This window comes from Strongylocentrotus purpuratus, unplaced genomic scaffold, assembly GCF_000002235.5.
Source record: "Strongylocentrotus purpuratus isolate Spur 01 unplaced genomic scaffold, Spur_5.0 spur5_scaffold_8, whole genome shotgun sequence".
Classification (NCBI taxonomy): Eukaryota; Metazoa; Echinodermata; class Echinoidea; order Camarodonta; family Strongylocentrotidae; genus Strongylocentrotus; species Strongylocentrotus purpuratus.
This window is the reverse complement of record NW_022145614.1, coordinates 14,128,591-14,151,794: the sequence shown is the minus strand read 5'-3', so window position 1 is coordinate 14,151,794 and position 23,204 is coordinate 14,128,591. Positions and strand designations below refer to the sequence as shown.

At 39.3% G+C, this 23,204-nt stretch overlaps 1 protein-coding gene across 2 annotated transcripts; it reads right to left on the bottom strand.

The window, feature by feature from the left end:
- Positions 1 to 204: 204 nt before the first annotated feature.
- On the bottom strand, positions 205 to 16,794 carry LOC115920186. 2 transcript variants are annotated; one of them, XM_030975305.1, is made up of 3 exons: positions 16,024 to 16,794; positions 8,139 to 8,335; positions 205 to 5,493 (listed from the first exon to the last, which is right to left on the bottom strand). In XM_030975305.1, exons 2-3 carry the CDS (start codon positions 8,295 to 8,297, stop codon positions 4,768 to 4,770), a joined length of 885 nt encoding a protein of 294 aa, XP_030831165.1. In that variant the 5' UTR covers positions 8,298 to 8,335; positions 16,024 to 16,794; the 3' UTR covers positions 205 to 4,767. The 2 variants fall into 2 exon arrangements, with proteins under 2 accessions (XP_030831165.1, XP_030831166.1); XM_030975306.1 differs by lacking the exon at positions 16,024 to 16,794 and adding an exon at positions 15,639 to 15,984.
- Between the last annotated feature and the right edge of the window lie 6,410 nt (positions 16,795 to 23,204).

Genomic DNA, 23,204 nt, shown 5'->3' with positions numbered 1-23,204 from the left:
TACACTTCATATATTCTTCTTGCACTGAATGTATCCCCACTTTACAAGTAGAAAGTCAGTGCTCATTCCCCTCGAAACATACGTATTCAACCCACTCCGCTCTTCGGCAAAACCAATACACTCATTCTTCCCATCATACATCCTTCTTGCACTCAATATATCTAAACTTTACAAGAAGAAAATCTCAAGAGGCACACAGGTATGTACGTGAAGCATCTTCATATTTACTCTTTTTTATTTATCATCAATTGCTGCTCAGTTTTTAACTGTAAACTCTGTTTTTTCATCCTTAAAGACAACGGCTCAAACAACAATATAATTATATGCCATTCAGCCTTGTAATACACTCAAACAAGACTTTTAGAGATTTTTTCGGTTTTCTTCGTCATATCACCGTAACATTTTTTCAGCATCACAGAACAATTTTCATGGCATGCAAAAATGAATAAATACACAAATAAAAAAATTGAAGAAAAAATTACATACCACATTAATCGTTGATAATTAATAACTTCATATATTTCTTCTTTCCACAACGAAAAAAGTTTATGACATTAGAACGGAGGCGTTCACATTACTTTCTCTCTCTCTCTCTTGCTTCAATTGCTGATGCTAGTACAGAACAGGTTGTACATTACAGATAGGCTTAGACCAAAATATAAAAAAATCTTTCCATTTCTTTTCCATTGTAACAAAGCCGAGAATAAGATTACCATGCGTGTCAGTCAACAGAAACATTTACATATCTTCCAGCAACTTTGAGCCGCTGACATTTTTCTTTTTGTAGCATTTTTTGATCAATCACGCGTTTGAAACCTTACCACATGCGTACGTAAACTGCAGCCGTTTCACACATAAAACATCCGAAGACTTTGCTCTGAAAACCAAGGGAAAGGCGCTTACACAAAATTTCACTGTGTATAGCCATGTACAGTTATTGACATAATAAAGCAGATTCATTATAAAAAATGAACAAATTGGTGGGTTATCATTATACCTCTTTTTAAAGTTATTCTTTGGTCGCTAGATTTACATCAAGCTTATCATCTCATAGAAAAATGGAAACAAAATTGTATTCTTGCAATTTCTAGACAAGTGACATCCGAATTGTGAATGCCGATAGTTTAATGATGAAAATCAAAAAAGAAGAAAAGGGGGTACTGAATTGAGAGGAGGGGAGTCATATTGGTTTGCTTTATGCTCATCATGAAAATATACCTTCTATCATAGATTTAAACCAAAAGAAGAGGAAAAAAAAGCTTTTAATTTCAGTAATGCAAAATAAATTTGATTCTAGGGCATATATGTCTGTTTCAAACACATTAACTTGCCTATGAACACATCATTCCCGTCACATCCTTTTCTCATTCTCTGAACACACACTTGGTAGAAGATGACATATAAGACACAGGCAATTCATTTCATGCCTTAAGATTCATGGTTTTGTCTGCTTGGCAGTAGTATATACCGGAGCACATGGTAAACAAAAAAATAATCATGATTATTCAACTCATCTTAGAAATCCTACAACGTCTGTAACTTTACAAACGTCATTGTAAACATGATACAGAGTTATTTCATATCCACATGGATAAATGAATGAATGAAAACAGAAGAAAAAAATACAAATGATTGAAAAATAAACTAAAGCCAGTTCAAGAATACACGGATTGCACAAGGAAGGAGTCGCAAGCGGAGGGATGTATCAAAGGTAATAATTGGATGTCCCCCCTGCCCCCCCCTCCACCCACCCCAACAAAAGGCTCACTAAAATTTGTCACATAATTCAATAGGGTATTGCTGAAGGGTAGAACAATTTGAATGTTCTCCTGAAAATTAAAAAGAATTAATAGTAATTATTGGAATTTCTCTATAAATGAAATTTCATTCAGACAACTTTAAAAAAAAAAATTATTTCAAAACTAAAATAATGCAAATGTGCTTTTTCTTACTTTATTCATTTATTTATTTCAAATGAATTCTCATCAAATTACACAGCCTTAGCTGTAGTATCGAAGACAGATGAGGGCACAACAAAATTGGGGGGTAAGTTTTTTTCTTCTTCTTTCAAATAAATGTAAACTTGCCCCTAAAAAGTTCTCAAAGTTGAAGAACTTTCGGAAGATTGCTCTATGTAAGTCTTGATCAAAATAAAGATAATTTTTCTCCTTTCGTAAGATTTACCTGCTCTTACACAGAGTGAGGGTGAAGTGAACCAATACAAGCCTGCTATCCCCCCCCCTCCCCCCTCTACGTTTAATACATCCCACTGCTTGCAAACTCCCGACGTATCGGTTCTTTAGGCCGATACGTATTAAGTATACATTCTTGGCTGGTACATTCATCCATCTTCTTCTTCCAATTATTTATCTTCCAATTCCTAGTACAAGAGAGAGATAGAGAGATAAAAGAGAGATAAGCAAAATAACCCTAAAACAAAATCAAAGAGTAAAACTTGATGGCAGTCTCAATTATTTTCTCTTCTTTGGAGAGGGAGGGGTGGGGTTCCATACTGGCATGCCTTCAGTACGGTGCTAGCAAAAACAAGCCTATAGAAAGAAAGCTGTTTCATCTTCTTGGCATTTTAGCAAAATGAATAGAATGGAAATAGAAGATTCAAACTTGAGACTGCATACTGCTTTGAGCAGTTTGTCACAAGCACATAAATATTCAGTTTGGGTAAACCAGGCCGTGCCATTTTCTCAGTTTTAATCATTTGCTCGTTTGTCAGGATAATCTTGCTTCCGTTTCATTTCATCCATCTCTCTTTCACTCCAGTTGCACCCAAACTTGGAAAAACATAATCTCCTTATCTCTACCAGATTCAATCACAATAGGGTTAATAACTCCTTTAAATAGAAAAACAAAACGTGAACAGATAAGTTAGGGTCTTCAGGCTTTGGTAGACAAAATATCTAGCATGATAAATGCAAAAGAAAACAAAGAGATATAACATTGTTGAGAGGAATCCTACAAAATACAAATTCACACACTTAAGTTTAGTTGGCTTTCTGTTGCTGACTTTTATCTTCTTCTTCCTCACGTGGTCTCTGACCAAAATATAAGAGCATATTACATTTCAAATCAATTTTCCAGAGCACTTTCTGAGAGAGCTTGCTTGAGTTTCAAATATTCCACATGATCTTTCTCTCACTTTCGGTCATAAGTAGCAAGTTTAAGTAAAAAATAATTCCTTTCTTCTGGCATTTTTTACAACTAATATAATATTATTATGCAGGTGTTTAATAGTAAACAGTTCTCGGGATTGTCATGGAAACTCATGAGGCATCTTGTTTTCTTCTAAACCAATGATTATTCCCATTTCTAGGTGCATGTAACTTGGTGGATTTTGCCTTTAACAGTTTGTGGATGATGGTAGATTATTTTTCTTTGAGGAGAAAATCGAATATAACAGATTCAATACCATTTTTTGGACTAGGTTATGATTTGAAAATGGTCCTAAACTGCAATGGTTTTGACTACCAGTGATAAATTTTGCTGCCTTTTTAAACGTTATTGTAAGAACTGCAAGTTTCAGGAAGTAATAATTAATACCCCAAGATTTCTGACAGAGACAACTCCAAAAATATCCTCCATGGTTTTTTTAAATCCATAAACCCGTAAAAAAAAATGTATTTGAACAGCTTTCATTCTTTAATATAGTTTTCAAAGGCTTCGTAATTTTACATGCTATTAAATGCCAGTGTGGATAAAGGATATGCAATGATTTGTATGAGTGACATTTTCAGATTTGTGTGGGAAAAATTTGAGACATTCTTATTAATGAACAAAAAAAAAATCACTGCTTGTATGTTTGACTGAATACAGTAATGGAGTTGTGGATCCAAAAAGCAATACAATGTTGACATATATTTGTTTTAAAGGACAAAATCTGTTATTTTGCAAAGATGCGGCAGATGATATTAACGCTAGAAAGTGATGCAATCTCTCAAGAGTTGTGGCCAATTTGATGAATAGGATATGGTTAAACCGAGCTAAGGATTTACAGCTGATGTTGCCTTTCTCTACTCCTCCCTCTGATGTGACGACGAGCAATAATAAAAAGCGATGAAAAAACCTCTCTGAACAGCACACGCCCATGTTGCATTCCATGCTGATGCGTCTTTGAAGACACCATAGAAGAGAAACATTTCCTTATTTCCTGTGACGGTGATGGTCTAGATCCTTTGTCCGAGGGTATATACTATAACATCAAGAGGCGTATTTTTAAGTTTGGATCACTCCATATAACTAGGTGTGAAGACGGTGAGCGTGTGTGTAGTTGCGGGTATAACATCATCCTCCGTTTCCAACGCTGATTGTACGCTGGTTTAAGCACATAAACTGCTTGCACATTTCACAAAGCTTTTGAACAGTAAGAGATTTGTCCCCATTCCAGATGCATTAATTTTCTTCCATTATGACAAGAACTAGATCAAGATGCACTTTGGGTTAAAACCAGGTACTGTCATGAGAGACGAATAAAAGGCAGCGAAGCGTTGATCTGTATTTTTTCAAAATATCCACTCCACAATTCAACAAGCAAGAAAGGGTTATTTTCACGTTGTTATCCATTTTGCACTTTTGAGACTGCGTTTCAAGTCATTACAAGTGGCGACAGGTTACACAGTGCTTCGACGACGAAACCTACCCCTTCCCTTTAAAGCCCCATGCCCGCCCCCAATATACTCTAGATTCATATTTTTCTGCACCCTAACGCAACCCGACAAACGTTAAACGAGTCCATAAGGAGCGCTTGAAGCTATGTCAGACACAGTCGGCACCTTCATGCTTTAGTCTGACTCCACTGCCCCTATTCGCCCCCCTAGCACTGGCATGAAATCTTCCATTAGTGTTCGGTTGACAAGAGGGTGGTGGTGTGCATGGTTGTTGATGTTGGGATTGCAGGAGACCATCTGTGCTGTTACATGTACTGACTGTACTATCCTCACACACATTGATAATATTGTTGTTTTTCTGGACCAAGCTCGCGTACGGCGGCGGCCCTTCCGCGTCAGAGTCAACTAGATTCAGCGGACTCCGCGTCTCGCTGTCGATCGCCTCCAAGTCACCGCCTTGTAACGTCGTCGTCACCGTTGTTGCACCGTTTTTAATTCCTCCACCGACCCCGCCTCTACTCCCGCCTCCTCCGCCCCGTTTGGACTGAGAGACGTTCGACGCACTCCGTCTCACCGGATGCCGTTGAAGGTTTTCTGTTTTGCTACGACACTGTATCATCAAATCTTGCCTCTCGCTGTCATATACAGTCCGATTGGGAGGCGCTCTGATGCCGTTTTCCGACATGACTTCCCGGTGTATTCTAATGTTGTCGCGCATGTGCGGTGGTTCGTCCTCGTCTGGGAGGCATACTGATGTGGGGAACTTCTCCGTCGACTCGCTGTGGGAACAAACCATCTCGCGTTGTTTCCGTAGCCTCTCCTGCTGATGCTGTGCTGAGAATCTGTGGCTGCTTATCAGGGGTGACTGATTTACCTGCAGTGAGACAAAAGACAAACATTCCATAACTATCTTGAAAAATGAAAAGCAGTATCATTCACAAATAATCTTTTCAAAACTTTAACATTTTGGAAAACTTCCACACATTTCTTTGAAAGAAAGGGGGCACTTTAAACGATACCAGAGGGTAAGGGGGTCCTGCAATACATCATTTTTCATTGAACAAATGTAAAAATCTCAGGTGTCTACCTGAAATCTAAACGGCCATCTTGAATAGAGTTAAGCCCTAATCAGGTCTAGATTTCAAATAATTAGTTGGGGGAGGCACTTCCCATGATTGCCAATTTATAACCAAACAAAATTGCCCTAGTTGAGACATGAACGTCTCAGCTCATGCATAGTATTTAAGTTTCTCAGAATATTACCAAGACTTTCGTTCACGATTGGAAGTTGATTTCTTTTGAAGTAAAGAAAAGTGTCATTGTGTTTAGTAGTGGGATGACAGGGATCATGTCGTCAGTCAAATGGGGAATTATTGCAAACAAGCCCCCTGGCCATTTTTTCTCTCCAAAGGCGTGAAAAAGGTGGGCACGGATTATGCTTGTGCCTATAGAACCATTGCATCTTTTGTAATGTGTGCGAAAACATGAGTCAAAATTAACAGAAGCGGCGGAAAAGGGAAGAGAGAGAGAGAGAGAGAGGATAGTAGAATGTTTTGCTGCTCGAATATTAATAATTGTATGGAATAAATTCTCCTAAACTGCCTACCACTTTTTCCCCAAGCCTGACCATATCATAACTGGCCACATACTAGTTTTTTCCTGCATCATATCGTTCAGTTTCCTACACCTTGTACGATTATCAGAACGAGAGAATAGAAAGTGCCACAACACTTTGTTCTGTTTTTCTATCAAGCACCAGCTTATCATCCCCAGCCATATTTCATAACGCTTGTATCCTTAATGAGTTCGACATTCTCCCCAGATTAAATGTGACAATGTTCCAGGGTACCCCACTCCGACCCTTGACCCAACCTCTTGACCCCAGCACCAGGGATCCAGGGGAGCTGGGGTAACCAACCAGAGAGAATGAGAGAGAGGGGGTGCGTTGCACAAAGGATCAGGATGAAACATGGATCCTGCTTGTGACACAAAAAGGGAGAGATCATTGAGACTATGAATTCTTTATGATCATGATATTGTCTGCGGACGGTAGATTATGCCTCATGGGCTTTCGACACCAGGGCAAACCCACAAGGCATGTGTGGTTGGTAGCAGGACTATGCTGAATAAACTAACCATTCAAAGGATACCAATTTTTTGAAGATCTCTAAATCATTGCCCTTTTGAATATATTCCCCCTTGCATTATATATCTCTCCTTTTGTTTATACACCAGGAAATCCAGCATAAATGTACTGCATCATTTGGATTAAATATCTTGGAGGTCTGGAGCCATTCCTGCATCTATATCAAAAATTTAAAAAGAAATTGACTTTGATGTTTATTTTTTGTTGTTGGTCTAACGGGGGATCTCATTCTCCCCTTCGGTCAAACTGCAGGGGTGCAACGCGTGAGCTGAACGAGGGACACTATCTTTCAATACGATCTCACATGCAGGGAGAGATGTTCTTGCAACCTTAGGCCGAGATTTGAGGACATTCTCTTCATGTTCACATGATCTAGACATAATGTGTAGCTACATGTATGTTCTGCCCATTTCCTTATCAAAGCTTGTGTGAATGTTGTAATAAATTGTCTCATAAAAAAACATCAGAAAGCTCTGGCTAAAATATGTAGTTAACAACTAAATCATTAGTACTCCTTTTAAATTTGATTCTTTTGGGGGGGGGGTCTTTTTTGAGGGGGGGGGGTGGGGGAGGGGGTTATTTTTCTTAACTCATAAATGAAATGTTTATAGTTTGAATTAGTCTAGGTCGTTTGTTTAGTACTTTCAGATGAAAGCTTTAATGTGTAATTTTAGAAGGAATTTAAATTTTCAAAATACTTAAATTGCAAATAATTTAGTTGTTAACTAGGTGTACTAGTAAACAGTCTCCAGTCATATGGTATTGGGATCCTAATTTACTAACCGCACATCAAGATTGGCTTTTGAGAATACAAGTGTGTGTGTAAACATGAATTACAAGGATTTCTAACGCGATTGATGTATTTCTAATTTTCTATGCTTATATAAAGTAGGGCATTTGTTGGACAGCATCCTGTTAGCTCAGAAGCCATCACTGAACAATTGGCATTATGTTACATGAGAACTACATTTTTTGGGTGCACAGTAAATCACATATAAAAGTGAGGGAAACTGAGCTTACTCTTCCCTGAACGTAACCCATTGTTTGCATCGTCTTCAAAGCGCACATAATACCCATAAGACTGAACGAGAGGGGCGGGGACTCCCCCAAATGACGAGACGCGAGGTCACAAATACCCTTAATTTTCTATAACAAAATTTGAATGCATGTCTTGTGCAATGTAACATACATTCACCACCAAACTCGGTTTCCCTCAAGCCAGTATATTTCAACCTCTGTGAAATATAACAAGGCATGGGTACAAATTCTGAACTTGACGGTGCATATATTCTGTTATACTGAATTCTGAATCATTCAATATTTGTATAGACAGTGTTCCTCTTGCGTAGAAGAGAAGATCGCACGACACTTACCGATACGGGAGGATTGTCGGAGGTGATGGAGTAACTAGACGTTGGTAAGGAGGACGAGTGTGACGCTAGGCGGCTACTGCGACGGTAGTAAAACATGATGACACAGCACAAGCACACGACAGTCAATGGCGCAAGGACCACCAAGACAAAATATTCCATGTGCCACGCACCACTACTAGTGCTATCTTCTCTTGCACCTGGAGAACAGGAGATAAAATGAAGGAAAAGAGAAATAGTTAGGGTTTTTGTTTTTTTACATTTATATCTCAGCCAATGCCTCAGTCACAAATGCCATTACAAACTGCTACAAACTTTTTTCAGACAATGGATATTCAGGAAGACAATGGAAAAACAGAGATTCATACGAAATTATCGTTCAAACCTTTGTGACCGTAGCATAACCTTTGTTCTTCTTCTTTTTTCGGTAAAACAATAAAACGGTATTCAGAGGTATGCCACATTTCACATGCTATTTATTTAACTCAAGGAAAGAGGAAACTGAAATTAATTCAATTAATGCTCACAAATGTAGTTCATCTGCTGAGAAAACTGAAGGACCTTGCAACAGAATAGCCTTGTGTTCAACAAGTTATCCACTAACGTTATCTACTACTACTACTACTACTACTACTACTACTGCAATTTCATTTAAAGTGAAAGCCCTTCTGGCTCTAAGTAGACAGAATATCTAGAAATTGCAATTCGACAGGTAGGAAAAATAGAAGCTTGGTTAAAGCTGGGGTAATATATGTAATAGTACAGCGCTTAGGAACATTTGCATTACGCATCATATATTATACATGATATTATTATTGTTGTTGTTGTTGCTGTTGATGCTTTTTTTATCATAACCAAGTGCATCTCTAATCGAATGTGTCAACATTACAATGTGATAAGAGCATACATTTCATATGACTGATGCACTAACATAGAAGCCAATGCATCAAATAATGAAGACTGTCGACTATGGCTGGAAAGAAGAACGTGATACCTCGTTTTTTAGGGCAAAAGTCTACCGAGGATGGAATTTAACTGGATTAAGACGCAGACAATGCCACATTACTATGAATCATAGTTTTGGATTCTGAGAGAAAGATTCCAGCTAACAGCATGTGACAACGCTCTCCCAAGACCAGATGGTCATGTTCAAGAAACATGACTACAGAGTTGAAGAGAGAGAGAGAGGGAGAGAGGGAGGGGAGAGAGAGGGAGAGAGAGGGAGGGAGGGGAGGGAGGGAGGGAGGGGGGGGGGGGGGGAGACAGAGACAGATTGAGAGGGGGAGAGTGGGGGGGGGGGGTGGGAGAAAGAGGGAGAGAAAGAGGGAGAGCAGGGAGAAAGGGGGAGAATGGGGATACAGAGAGATAAAGATAGGGAGAGAGAAAAAAAAGAGAAGATGGAGAGAGTGTTACATGTATATATATAGAGAGAGAGAGAAATAGAAATTGACAGAGGGAGAGATGGTGAAAGAGAGAGAGGGAGGGAAAGGGAGAGAGAGAGAGGGAGGGAAAGGGAGAGAGAGAGAGGGAGGGAAAGGGAGATAAAGGGAGAGGGAAAGGAAGATAGAGGGAAAGAGGAGAGGGAAAGAGAGAGGTAGAGAAAGATCAAGAAAGAGAGAGAGAGAGAGAGATTAAAGAATGATGTGGTTTAGATTACATCAAGTCGAGGTCTCCCTGTGGTTTCGTACATGTATGTATGTCCATGTCTGGGCTTCAACATCACATGAACGAGCAAGGCTCACACAAACACAGCTCCCCACACTCGCTCGCATGTAGTCCCATCCACACGTTTTCATCGCCAGATGCCAGAATGCAAACAGCACTTCATAAAGTCAGACGCAATGAAGTGCTTGTACAACAGCCTATGGCAAGTCAATGCTGGTGAGTTTTATCGACAAACTGTGTGTCAAAGTCGCCAAATTAGGCATGTTGGATGTAATCAGCGACATCAATTTCATGGCTCACATATCATTATATTCACCACTTCTCGATCGTCATAAGATTGCCTCTTCATTTCAAACCCTTAATAGTTTTGGGTATAATTGGGCACAGTCAAAGTGCTTTATAAGAAGCACTTAAAGTGAAAGAAATGAAAAACTCAAATCTTCCCTTGTCTCGTGTAGATATACATGCTATCTAAACCTGAAACCTCTTGAAAACTAAACCCCAAACAACCTTTTTTGATTGAAGGCCATCCTCTTACATTGTTATCAAGTACGTTTAGTCACGAGACACAAAAATAGCCAGACAAAATATCCATTACGACGAGCACCTTCTACTCGAGAAACACACAGAGATGAGTGTAGAAGTGAAAACTGAAACTTAGCTTACAACCACTTCCTTCAGCCATTCAAAAAGGAATCTTGCGGCCAGGGTTTTTCAATTATTTTGTTCTTACTTCCGAAGCAAAGTCCACCATAGAAAATCCCTTGATAAATATTCACACAGTTAGGCACGAGTTAGGCACACAGACCCATCAATCATATTCTAATTATTGGGTTTAGATTTCAGACGTTCTATCCACTTGGAAACATGCTGGCAGCAGTTAAGCTATTTTCATTCTTCTACGTGCAGAACCGGTGGTATTTCTTCCAACGCCCGTGCCCACATTTGCGGAGTGCGTTTTCACATAATTAAACATTGACTTTATGCTCCTCCGTAGACATAACATGTCTGCCCGTCCGTGATTGATGTTTACGTTCGGCTAAAATTCATGTGTCAAAGCCCAGTGCAAAGCATGCATCATTCTATAAAACTTGGGGCTATACCCCTCAACTTCAAAATGCCCAACCACACCCTCCCCCGAACTAAAGAGAAAATATGTCTCCCTCTGCTTCCAACAACATACAATATAAATAACATGGCCAACACATACATTACAAAATTTACAATCCCCCCCCCTAAATTGTTTTTTCAATGCACTTTCTACACAGCATGGAGAGACCCTTTTGATATTCTAATCATGAAAATGTACCAATGCTGCTTTCACGAATAACATTTCTGACTAATATCAGTCACTGAAACTGGTTTCAACGAAATGGAATGAAAGGAGGGATGTTTGAAAGGCTCTACTTCGAACTAAGCAGGGCTAACAAAAGAAAAGAGAGGAGAGAGAGAAAGTGTGAGATAGAGAGAGAAAGAGAGAGAGAGAGAGAGAGAGAGAGAGAGAGAGAGAGAGAGAGAGAGAGAGGGGAAGAGAAGGAAAGATAAGCCAAAGGGGACATAAAGGGATGTAGAAGAACATGATGTACTCCCCGCTGTGATCTTCTATGAATCAAGAAAATATGATCCCAACCCGGAACTATCATTGTGAAGCGAAACCGAGTAAGAAGAGAACCCTAGCTGTCTGACTTTCCAACTGTCTTGTTTACCAGACACTATTCTCTCTTGCCTACGCCATGGCACAGGACTCTAGCACGACCGATTTCGACCAACAAAGAGCGGTGAATAATGTCACAAATGTTCCACTATGAGTCTTTGACTTGAATACAACCAGTTTGACATTTTCTTCAAACGGCATTTTTCTACCCACGAGATGCATTATCGAAAGGGGAAGGAAAAAAAAAGTCTGCACGGACAAGACTACCCTGGCCTGTCTGGGTCTAGAGAGTGAGGAAGAGAGAGACACAGACAAGCTCAAAAGGCATTTAACATAGATTAACATTATGATATCAATACAGGCTCCCATTGTGCACAATTCACTTGGCAGACCTAACCCACCTATCCAACTATGATGTTAGTGTGCAAAATATCAGATTTCCTGGCAGGGATTTTTCGAAATAAGTCTGCAAGCTATCAACAAGTCTCCGCGCATCAACTCATATTGTTGATCACGAATAAGAACATCAAGTATCTATATTTTGACATAACGAAGTACTTGAGCCTCTTATTGTTGCACGCTAATGCTTCTAAGAACATGTTTGAAAAGAATAACACGGGGGGGGGGGGGGGGATCTTTTTTCTCTGCTTGTTTGATTTGCCCAATCATGCAGACAGATGCGTACACCCCAGAATAATCTGAAGTTTACAGGCACTCTTTGATAACAAGAACTTCAAGTACTTTATACAGACAATGACCTACATCCAGTTCAGAGGCAAACTTTTGAAATCTATATTCGATGCAACCTACTTTTGGCCCATCTATTGATTGTTCGTAATTGATTTGATATGAAAACAATACAATTATATGATGCAGACGATCACGTAGGCGGGACTTTGTGTTCTGTGACGTGTAGTCTGAAATAACCAGCATTTTCACACATGGTTAGGCAATTCTTCTGAGTGTGTTATTAACCTCCATGGTGCACACATATTGATTACTAGTACATGTCATGTTCACCGATAGTATAAAAACTAAACCTCTGTAATGGGAAATCTATTGATTGTTTGTAATTGATATAAAAACAATAAAACTATATGATGCAGACAATCACGTAAGCAGGACTTTGTCTTCTCCGAACTTGAAGTCTGAAGTAACCAGCATTTTTACACCGTGTTACGTCACCCTTCTGTACACATGTTGCTATAAAAAAAGGTGTTATTATCCTCCATGGTGCACATTTTGATAACTAGTACATCTTGTGTTCACTGATGGAAAAAAAAACTACATCTCTTTAATGGGAAATTTGGTCAAAATCAACACTTTTTACTAATTATTCTGCATTATTTGGCCTAAGGTAATATAGTCACACAGACTTTGATTGATGAGTCTTACTTTAATACTAGCAGTAAGAGATGCACTGCTCATTATTAACATGTTGCAATAACAATATTCAATAAGGTTCAAAGAATCGAAACAAAACAAAATAATTTGAAATAGAGAAGCAAATTGTCACTGTGATAAAATGTGTACATTTCTATTTAAAAAAAATTAATACCGTATTTAGTGAGAATCATCTTGCCTAAAAAATGGGAATTGGAAGGCTAAATTATTACTTGAGTTTTAGCCCAATTTGATTTGATAATACACTATCAATGCAGCTGTGTGATAGTCTTCCATCCAAACTCAACTGTGTCGGTGAACTTCAGATGAACTACTACTATGGAATATCACAATTAACGACTGTATAATAAATATGAAGCAACAATAAATATGAAAGCCACAATATTGAGAAACATTCATGGATCGACTCAGTTCTGTTTGTCACATGACAGGAAGGAAAAGGATAGAAAGACGAAGGAAAAAACCAGAAAGAGAGAGAGAGAGGGAGAGAGAGGGGGGGGGGGGGGAGAGAGAGAGAGAGAGAGAGAGAGAGAGAGAGAGAGGGGAGAGAAAGAGTGAGAAAGAGAGGAGGGGAGAGTGAAAATTGGGCAAATGCAATGTATATGGAGAGTAAAAGATTAGAAAAATGGTAAATTGGCACAGAAGACTGAATGTGACACCTAATTATGTTAGATAGATGCATGTACTGTAGGCCTAAACATATATATACATGAACATGAAAAACAGATAGAAAAGAGAGTGTCGGACTTAACAGCTACAAAAGTAAACAGGTTTAAAACCAGTCAACTAAGAATGTGTAATAAACAAGAGGTAAAATCTGAGAGTTTGAGTAAGAGAGGGAGAGAGAGAGAGAGAGAGAGAGAGAGCGAGAGAGGGATGGTACTGTTTTGTGTATGCACGCACAGACAGTTCATGGTCACAATATGTCCCTGTCTGGCTACGCTAGTGCAGTGAATACCATACCAGTCTGTCTGAGCTGAGAGAGAGAGAGAGAGAGGAAGATAGAGAGAGAGGAAGAGAGAGAGAGAGAGAGGAAGACAGAGTGATACAAACATAACTTTCTATCTATCAATGGAGAGAGAAGGGCAGAGCGGAGAGGAGGAGAGGAAAAGAAAAGAGAAAGATGAGAGGAGAAGAGGATGGAGGAAAAGGGGTTGGGGGAGGAGAGAGAGAGAGAGAGAGAGAGAAATGTTGTTTATACTACTAATCAGTTTGCTAGCTAGCAGACCGTGTCCTTTCTCATGAATGTCATGGCATTTTATAGTACACAGGACACGACCTACTATTATATAACTTACGTTTCTATATCATCTATACTAACTAATAATATTATTCTTCATAAAGTGCAGGTGAAATGAAGAATATCATAAAAACATGTCAGAGAATATTAATCCAATGTATATATTTATATATATTATAGGCCCTTTACTTCTTGGCATTATAAATGTTGACCTGCAGAATGACACCGACATTTATTTATGACAAAATATGATCAGTTACACTGCCCCAGTTTCAAAGGCCCATATCATGTCTGGCACATAATATGTTCCACTGGGTCCACTCAAAGATCTAAATATAGTTGTACACTACTTTGAAAATACCCTGCTTATATCGTCCCTATTTTCACGAAGTAACGGTAGTGAGGAAAATCGTAACGCAAAGTGAATGCAATTTTTTTTCACTACCGTCACTTCGTGAAAACGGCGACGATATAAACGACACTCCTATAATTACGACTTTCTTACGAGCTTCTGATTGAGATCAATCATTTTGTAAACACGCGAAACAACATGACTTCCTTCATACAGGAAGGTCTACATTTTTACACCAACCCACTGATATTTTGGGGTAAAAGCCCTATACATGCGCTTGTTTCTATTTCAAATCCATATCTGCTGAATGAAGGAGAATGGGGAAAAATGTTCCAATGATCTATAACTATCTGGACTTTGTTCTAATGCTATTTTAGGCCTGCAGATCACAAGTAGATCAGTCTGGACATTGAGTTCATCAGTAGACTGAAAATGCTTTTTTCTTCTTCTTTCCTTCTTTTTTTTAATCTGCTTTTATGCCATTGTAGAGACTGGAGACCAAATATTTGCTCTAATTGATAAGATGCACAAAGTCTGCTGGAGCTAATGGGGGTGAGCGCTCCTCGCCAGACACAATAATATCATGGGTTGGATTTCAAGTACCTACACAAGCCAGCCAACCAACCGCGGTGCATTTTAACAAATCAAAGCATAAAGTTCAGCAGTATTAGTCTGGCATAATCCAACCTCTTAATTCTTTCTCAGGTTCTTGACTAATTAGTCTTTATCCCAGTCTCCCTTAACATCTTGACAGTCATGTCAACAACAAGATTATGACTGGATATGAACTAATAATATTTCTAAGAATTATTGCCTGAAGCAAGCAAACTTGAATCTAATTAACCTGCAGGTCAAGCCAAGGCTTACTAGGAACTCTACCTTCCTACCTGAATATGTTTTTCATGCTTCAAGTCAGTATGCCTACTGCATGTTATTTTCCCCGATGAATGCAGCTATTTGAATGCTTCCACCTGCGTAATTTACATATTTTGCTGCCCAACTGCGACTGAACTTTTTTTTTGTAATTAATGAATTAATCCCAATATCGCGGTACTGTAAAGGTTGCATATAATCAACAACTTGCATGGCTTCGTGGCACCTACATCATGCACAAAGTTGGTGCTATCGATCTATCGTTTACAATGAGAGAAGAAAAAAAGATTCTGATACATAAAGGGTGAAACATACCTTGTCTGCCACAAGTATGGACATTAAATCAACAACTAGACAATATCCTGGCACGTGTGAAGAAGCACCACCAAACAAACGAGCAAATTAAAGAAAAAGAGGGGCCCGACATAACAATCCTGAAACACAGGCTGCACACACATATATATACGCCGTCGTCTGCTAGAGATATTTCCAGCCGAATTCATGGCACAAGGTTTCAACCAAGAATAGCAAATGTAGATCATACAGATTTCCAAATATTATCACAGAAGGCACTATATCCTACCGCGATCCTACACACAAATTGCACCATTATCTCCTATGTCGGCTGATGGCCAGTAAAAAGGGAAAAGCAGCTACCAGACAGGAACATGATATTCAATACTCGTCGCGACATACGTACATAGTTTGTGCGTTAAGCCGGGGATGGCTGGAAGAGACAATTGCAAAGACGGCTATGATGATGAGTGGATGTGCCCGGCCGTGGAAGGTAGTCGCAGAGCGATCCACGGGTTATTGGTGAAGGCAGCGGTGGTAGAGTCCGTCTGTGATAGTCCTAGCACTAGCGATGGCAGCAGTGACAACCAAGGGTAGGTAGCAGCACCACTGTAGAGATAGATATCACAGTCTCCGATAGAATGTCTGCCGTCGCCGCGTATGTGTTGTGTCATTAGGGGAAGAACGAAGCTATGTATGTAGAAAGGCAGTGAGCGAGACCAGACCGACCGAGCTAGCTGCTACTGAGCTGAACCCCTTCACCGCACACGTACATACCCTCCTCCTGCTGCGAACGATTGTCAATCCCTGCTGTGCTCTATGTATGTCTGTCTGCTAAATGTGTACTCGTCCGTCTCCCTTCTGTGTACACTCCTATATACAGCGATCCTCTCTCCCCCTCTCTCTCCTTTATTTCTACTGGCCTCTCGCTCAGACAGATTGTGCACTAAGCCTTCCGCAATACCCCTCTCTCTCTCTCTCTCTCACCAGCGCACACTCACACACACGCATACACACAGTAGTAGTACACACTGTCATTCAGACAGACTCGGGGCTAGAGTCAAACTCCGACGAGTTGTATTTTATTGTGTACACGAATGTCCTCACCCACAAAAATGTGATTATGTCTGCGCTGGCATATTATAGGGTTTCCTATAGACGTGACAAGCACACGGCCAATTACCAAACCATTCCCTCTCTCTCTCTCTCTCTCTCTCTCCTCGTGACTCGCCCTTTACCGGCAAATACCATTTGACGGATTTTTATTGGCCGATCAGAGTTCTCCCATAGCCATTGGCGGTGCAGTCAATCGCGATACCTGCCTATTGCGCCAGACTTGACTTCCTAACTGTATTATAGTCGGTCTCTGACGTTTCCCTTTAATCAACCTTATCACACTGGGTAACTTCGTCTGAGTGGTGGTGGTGTGGTAAGGTGTCGTGTGGTGCATGCATACGTGCAGTGTCTCTTTGCGGACACGCTCTTGTGCTCCTAAAGGGGAAGGTCCCCTCAACTTGTCAGACATTTTAATTGGCCGTAAATGACAACAGGAACTATTAGGAATCATGCTATCAATTCCCCTGCCTGTAGCGGCTACGTGGCAGGCCATTAAAGGCACGTTAAAACAGGCAATCAAAGTGTATTTTAATATTCACAAAAATTGTTCAGGCCTGAAATTTTGGTTGCATTATGCATCAGCAGAGAATGTAAAATAAACAAAAAAAAACATGAATGTATTATCAAAGCAGAACACTAATTGGTTCACGCTTCCATCTTCAGAGCAGAAGTTACTCTAAAGCAGATTTAAATCTTTATTATTTACAGGTCTCTTCTACAAGCATCTGGATAATATAATTCATTCATTAATAGGTTTGGACAACATTCTATACAGTAGAATAGCATAATAGAATTCGCTATTTAAAAAAATAAAAGAGCGTACATTTGACAGGTACGGTGCATTAGTGTTTTAAAAATTAATAAAACCTTTACTTTACTTATATTACATATATCATATTAAATATTCATCATATAGTTTTGAGCACTGTAATTATCAGATGTAAATCTTACAGATTCTTCTTCCTCCCTGTCTACATTTGCTTTCTCACTCTCAATTCTTTATTCTTGTTCATGGACCATACTTCTACCAGAGAGTAATTAGCTCATTTCATTTCAGGCCCTCATCTGAAAATATCAAAAACTAAACCAAATTAGTGCAAGTTCCACATCTCTTTTTAATAATTGATAATAATTATATTGGGTTCTTGTATAGCGCTCATATCTGTCAGACTTGACACTCCTGGCGCTCCCCATAATTCGCCTGGCTTTTATGTACAGTATACATGAAGCTTTGTAAACTCCATTTGAAGTCACATATTAAAGAGGACTGGGTCAATTACACCTGTTAAATTGCTCAGACTACCCATGTCCTTTAATCAATATGTTACAAGAATTTCCCCTGATATTAAGTGACCTCACTTCATCTTCATTACAGCAGAACTAGTCCTACCATCGAACCGTTCGTTCGGACGGTTTGATTATTTATAGAAAAACCCAGTCTAGCGCTTCTGACTTCAATGACAGCAGCAACACTGAAGGAAGAAGGAGGATGCAGCGTTAATAATCCCTACGCTAATAAGCAACGCGTAACCAAAATGGCCTATTGGCATGTCGGCTCGCGATGAAAATATACGGGTGCCGGTGCAAAATTGATTTTGCAGCGATGCCGGGTGATCGGGGTGCCCCGTGAAAGAAAATGATAGCTGCCCTCACACGTTATTGCCGGCCTTGCGAATGATGTTTGCTTGCCTAGCCTTGTTTGTTGCTTGGCTCTGTATACATGCTCCATCTCTGCCTATAAATCCTGGACATTAAACTGATACTATAGTTAGCATGGATATGGCATAGAGCGAAGGCAAATGATGTAACTTACAAGGCAGCCCATATAACATGATTACTACTACTTGAGTTTGTTTTGAGAAGATTAGATAGCTACGTGACTTACCAACAGTCTCGTAAAGTAAGTTTATCATCGCAACTTCTTCTCCCACAAACTTAATAATAATGATAATAATGAAAATGGTGCTTATAAAGCCCTTACCACTGAAGATCTCAAATCATTGTCAGCTACTGATTCTTTTATTAAAAAAAACACCCAAAACAACAAATATTGCATGTAGATATTGCATGAAGAATTGTATAAAACCTAGCATTTCCATTCAGAATACTTTATTGCTGAGGTGAAAGTACTAAATACAGATTATTACAGACAAATTAAAAGAATACCCAAAACTGGGGTCAAGTCTATAAATCAAGAAGACATTCAAGGATAATTACAACCAGCAGTTGTTACTTTCTTCAAATTAGAAATGAACAGCCTTTAATAAACCCTAAATAGAACCGTTAAAAAAGAGGGCCTGGATAAGACAGAGGTAGAAAAAGAATGGTCATGTGAGGGAAAGATACAAATAAAAAAGTGGAAATAGTGAAAAGAAAAGGAAAAAGAAGGTAAGAAGGAGACAGAAGAGAGGGGAAAGAAAGACACGAGGGAAAACATGAGGTAAAAGAAACAGAGAACAGAGATAGGAATGTAGGAGACAGAAGAAAAAAATGAATATGAGAAAGAGCAAACAGACCTACATGTATACAAATATGAGATATAAGGAGGACATGGAAGGAGGAGACACAAAAAGAGAAAAGGAGGGAAAACATAGAAATAGAGAAAAGAAAACATGAAAAAAGGAGGGGGAAAGGAAGAAATGGAAAAAAGACTGAAAGAAAGTTTGGTGATCTATCAGGATTGATCCCAGACCATTCTGTCTGAGAGGGAAGTATGCTGTCCCACTCATATCCTGACTAAACACAACCAATCTATCAGAAAAGGCATTCTCAATGCACAATCTGTTTCACTTCACCGACATGCAAACCAGTGAGTGGGACTAGATATCCCTTCATGCACTACAAGCGCTAGGCCATGCATCATGAATCGAAAGTAAAATGTTACATTGAGAGGAGGAACAAGATTGAATGTATTAATTAACTGGTAAGCCTCCTTTTTGTCTCTTTCAGACAGAAAATGAAAACATCCATCCAACAAAAATGTCATCATTCATGGTTTCACTGGCATTCTCGCTGCAGCTTAGCGCAACCATACACAAGTGACAACATATTCTAATCTAACATCATTATTAATGTTAAATTGAAAAGTATTTCTTAGTATCTACAGATAGCTACAGATAGCTAAAGATATTTCAAAGAATTAATTAGTAGTGTTGAAAGAGCCATTCTAGTACACAAAGTTTGCTCTGCAATTGTATGAGCTTATATACTCTATCTGTTTTTGTTTCTAATTGTCATCCTAGTTCTACATCCTGTTGCCATAACATCGTTAATCTCATTGAAGATTTCCTCGTATTAATATCTCTATCTCTATCGGTACATCACACGCCAACTAAAAGGTATTCAAAAAATATACCTGCACTTTTCTTCTGCTTGTGACCTGGTAAACAAACCTTTTTCCACACAAACATTCTCATTCTCTTTATCTCTGTGACTCTTGTCTGTTTATCTCTCCCTCTCTCTCATTCTCTCTCTCTCCTTCTCTCTCCCTCTCTCTCTCTCCTTCTCTCTCTCTCTCTTCTGTTTCATCTTTCTGAGTCTGGTTACTGCACTTCCTCATTATTCAATAATGGCCAACCCACAACAAAAGCACTGAATTCACATTACGACTACGACTACGAATCTAGTTTTACACTGTACAAGCCCAGCGTAGCCTGCCTACCACTAGGGAGACTTCACACTATAACCAAAAGTCAAGGACGCAACTTATCACTTGCAGAGTCATTTGGACTTGCTCAATCTCAACTCTCTCAACATGCATCTTTTAGCATCTCGTCTCGTTGTTTTTCCCCAGGATCACCCCGGCCGGGATGACAGAAGACGAAATCTTAACCCTTTTCTAGATGCCTTAGGCTTAGGATTCCCGATGCTAAGCCTGTGATTGCTATAGTAATTTAGAGTCATTTTGAGGGCAGGTAATGACCTTGACAAATCATTCAGGCCTTCTCAATGTGATCTAGTGCATGTATCATCTATGTCTAAGTAAAGTTTTTAAAAAAAATAAAAAATTAATATATAATATGCTTTCTACAATTTCAAAGTGTACAGTGAGGCAATTGGCATATTTTGCTAGCAAACCCTTTGATAAAGCAATCCTCATTACCTCGGTGGTAACTATATTCCCAGCCCCTGATTACTTCACTTTTATAAATTCTAAGAATAACATACTCTTCCCCCCCCCCCCACAGGTAAATCCATTATTTACTAGTGTAAACCTCACCTCACCGCAACCCCCCCCCCCCTCTCCCAATGTGCCATGCCCATTTACAAAGAGATTGATTTACAAAACATCAAACCATTCCCATCATGATTTAATGATGTTGTGATCTAATTTGAATAGGGGGGGGGGGGGGAATGGAGGGCAATGTGTCATGAATCTAGGTCGCGATGTTAGCAACCCAACATTAAAGGAACCGTTGAATGGGATTGTTTTGTCAGTCATTTCTACTCGTCAAAGGAGTGCGAAGGATGAAAGCAGAACGTGACGGATAAAGCTTACACACTTCTGAATCCCGGAAAACATATTTAGTTGACTCTTCTTTTGGTTGCCTTGCACAGAACCAAAACATTTAAGCTGATCAACAAATTTGAAAGCATAAATTAACAAGAATTGACAAGAAATGAGTAGAACAGAGGTTGCAACACACACGCACAACATGGAGATACAAATTTTAATCAGTTAAAAGTAAGATGTACCCGGCAATCAAGCACCAGATACTCACATCTTCAGCATTCACTATATTATCGCAATCCAAAACGGACATGTTTTCTACAGAGTTTGATTTTAAACCTCTCTCATTCTTCATGAATAATGTGCAACGACACATTGCAGCGTGCTGAGCCAATTTCAACTCCGTGCAACGACCTGATCTTTTACGATTCTATACGCAACTGTGGGCAGGGCGTAGGAAACTGTCAGAAACATATTGCTTTGCCCGTGTTGATATGGTAGCGTGGACGGAACGCATACAAGAGCTCAGCAGGAAGACAACCCAACCTACTTTCCCAGCCATTCAGTACCTACCGAAGCATTAATACAACATGGATATATGTAGACCTTGATTCCCCGAATCAATCATCCATACACCATAGATCAACATTCTGATAACCTTCTTATACAATGAAGTTTGCCTTGTTAAAGATCTGCAATCGTGATGAAGTACGCATTCTCATGAAGTACGTCTCGCTATGATTCCGCAGGCGCCGTTACATCCATTGTCACTCGGTGACCATACGCTGGATGCTTTTGTTTGATAAGACCCTTTAGTCTTTATAGAGCACCTTGAATTATTGAAATCAGCAATCGTTTATTGGTAATATATCTCTAAAACACAAGAAGAATCCATAAACTCGTTAAATTGTGTATTTCGAGACGGAGTTAATGCCCTTTGATCTCTGAACAAATAAAACTATCCTTTGAGTGCATGATATCAAATCCATACATGACATGAAAGTAAACAGAAGATTCACTGCCAAAACATACAGTGATGTGGCAATTTCAATTCAAAAGGCAAATTAAACGGTTGACTGCTAACTGAAGACCTTTATTTACATAATCTAGTGGAAGGGGGAAAAAAAAAATCTTATTTCATATCACTTGATATATTTCCGTAGAGAGCAGTATGCATTTCAATGCACAAAGTTAGATGATAGTTTACTTGTCAAAGGCAACACCACATCATATTCAATATGTACTTTTCCAATAACTCACTGTCGTTTTAGTCACCGATTATTATTCTTTTCAAAATCTGGTATGGACGAAGACTTTAAACTGCACAAAATGTAGAGATACTGTATAAAGGAGGATGATCATTCTGTTATTCAAGGAAATCTTCTAAATATCATAGGCATGAATACGACAAGAAGAAAATAAATGCACACTATCATGATTAAGCTAAGAAATTCAGCCAAATAACATACATGTACACCACATTACTAAGCAACAAGAACAAACATGGGGGAGGGGGAAGGGGTGTGTTTAAAAAAAACCTGCCCCCACGCGGCCAGCCCCCTCCCCTTACCTACTTTCTCTCTGTCATACTTTTGTGGTCACAATAATTTATCCCTGCCTGTTCTGTGTCCTTTTGTTTAGCGAGGCTTTTGTCTTCCTGCTTCGTTAAAATCCCCGGTGATTAAGAGGGCTTGCGAAGGTTCGTCTCAATGATGTCTGGAGGTTATACGTTTCATTAAAAAGGTGGACTCGCTCGGTGATGAAAAGCCTATCGGAATGGCTGGCCCTCAATGCAGCTACATGTATATAGCACATTAAAATACATCAGGGAAAGAAGAAGAAAATAAAAATTGAAGAAAAAAAGAGACATGGAAGGCAGACAGTTTTTTTGGTTGTGGGATGACTCATTAACCTCGCAAATGGTTAATTATTTGGTTTCTAAAGAAAGAAACAGCATCATACCTTTAAAAGGTGATCATTTGAAATTGCTGTGGTGTTCATGTATGACTACAGATAATTAG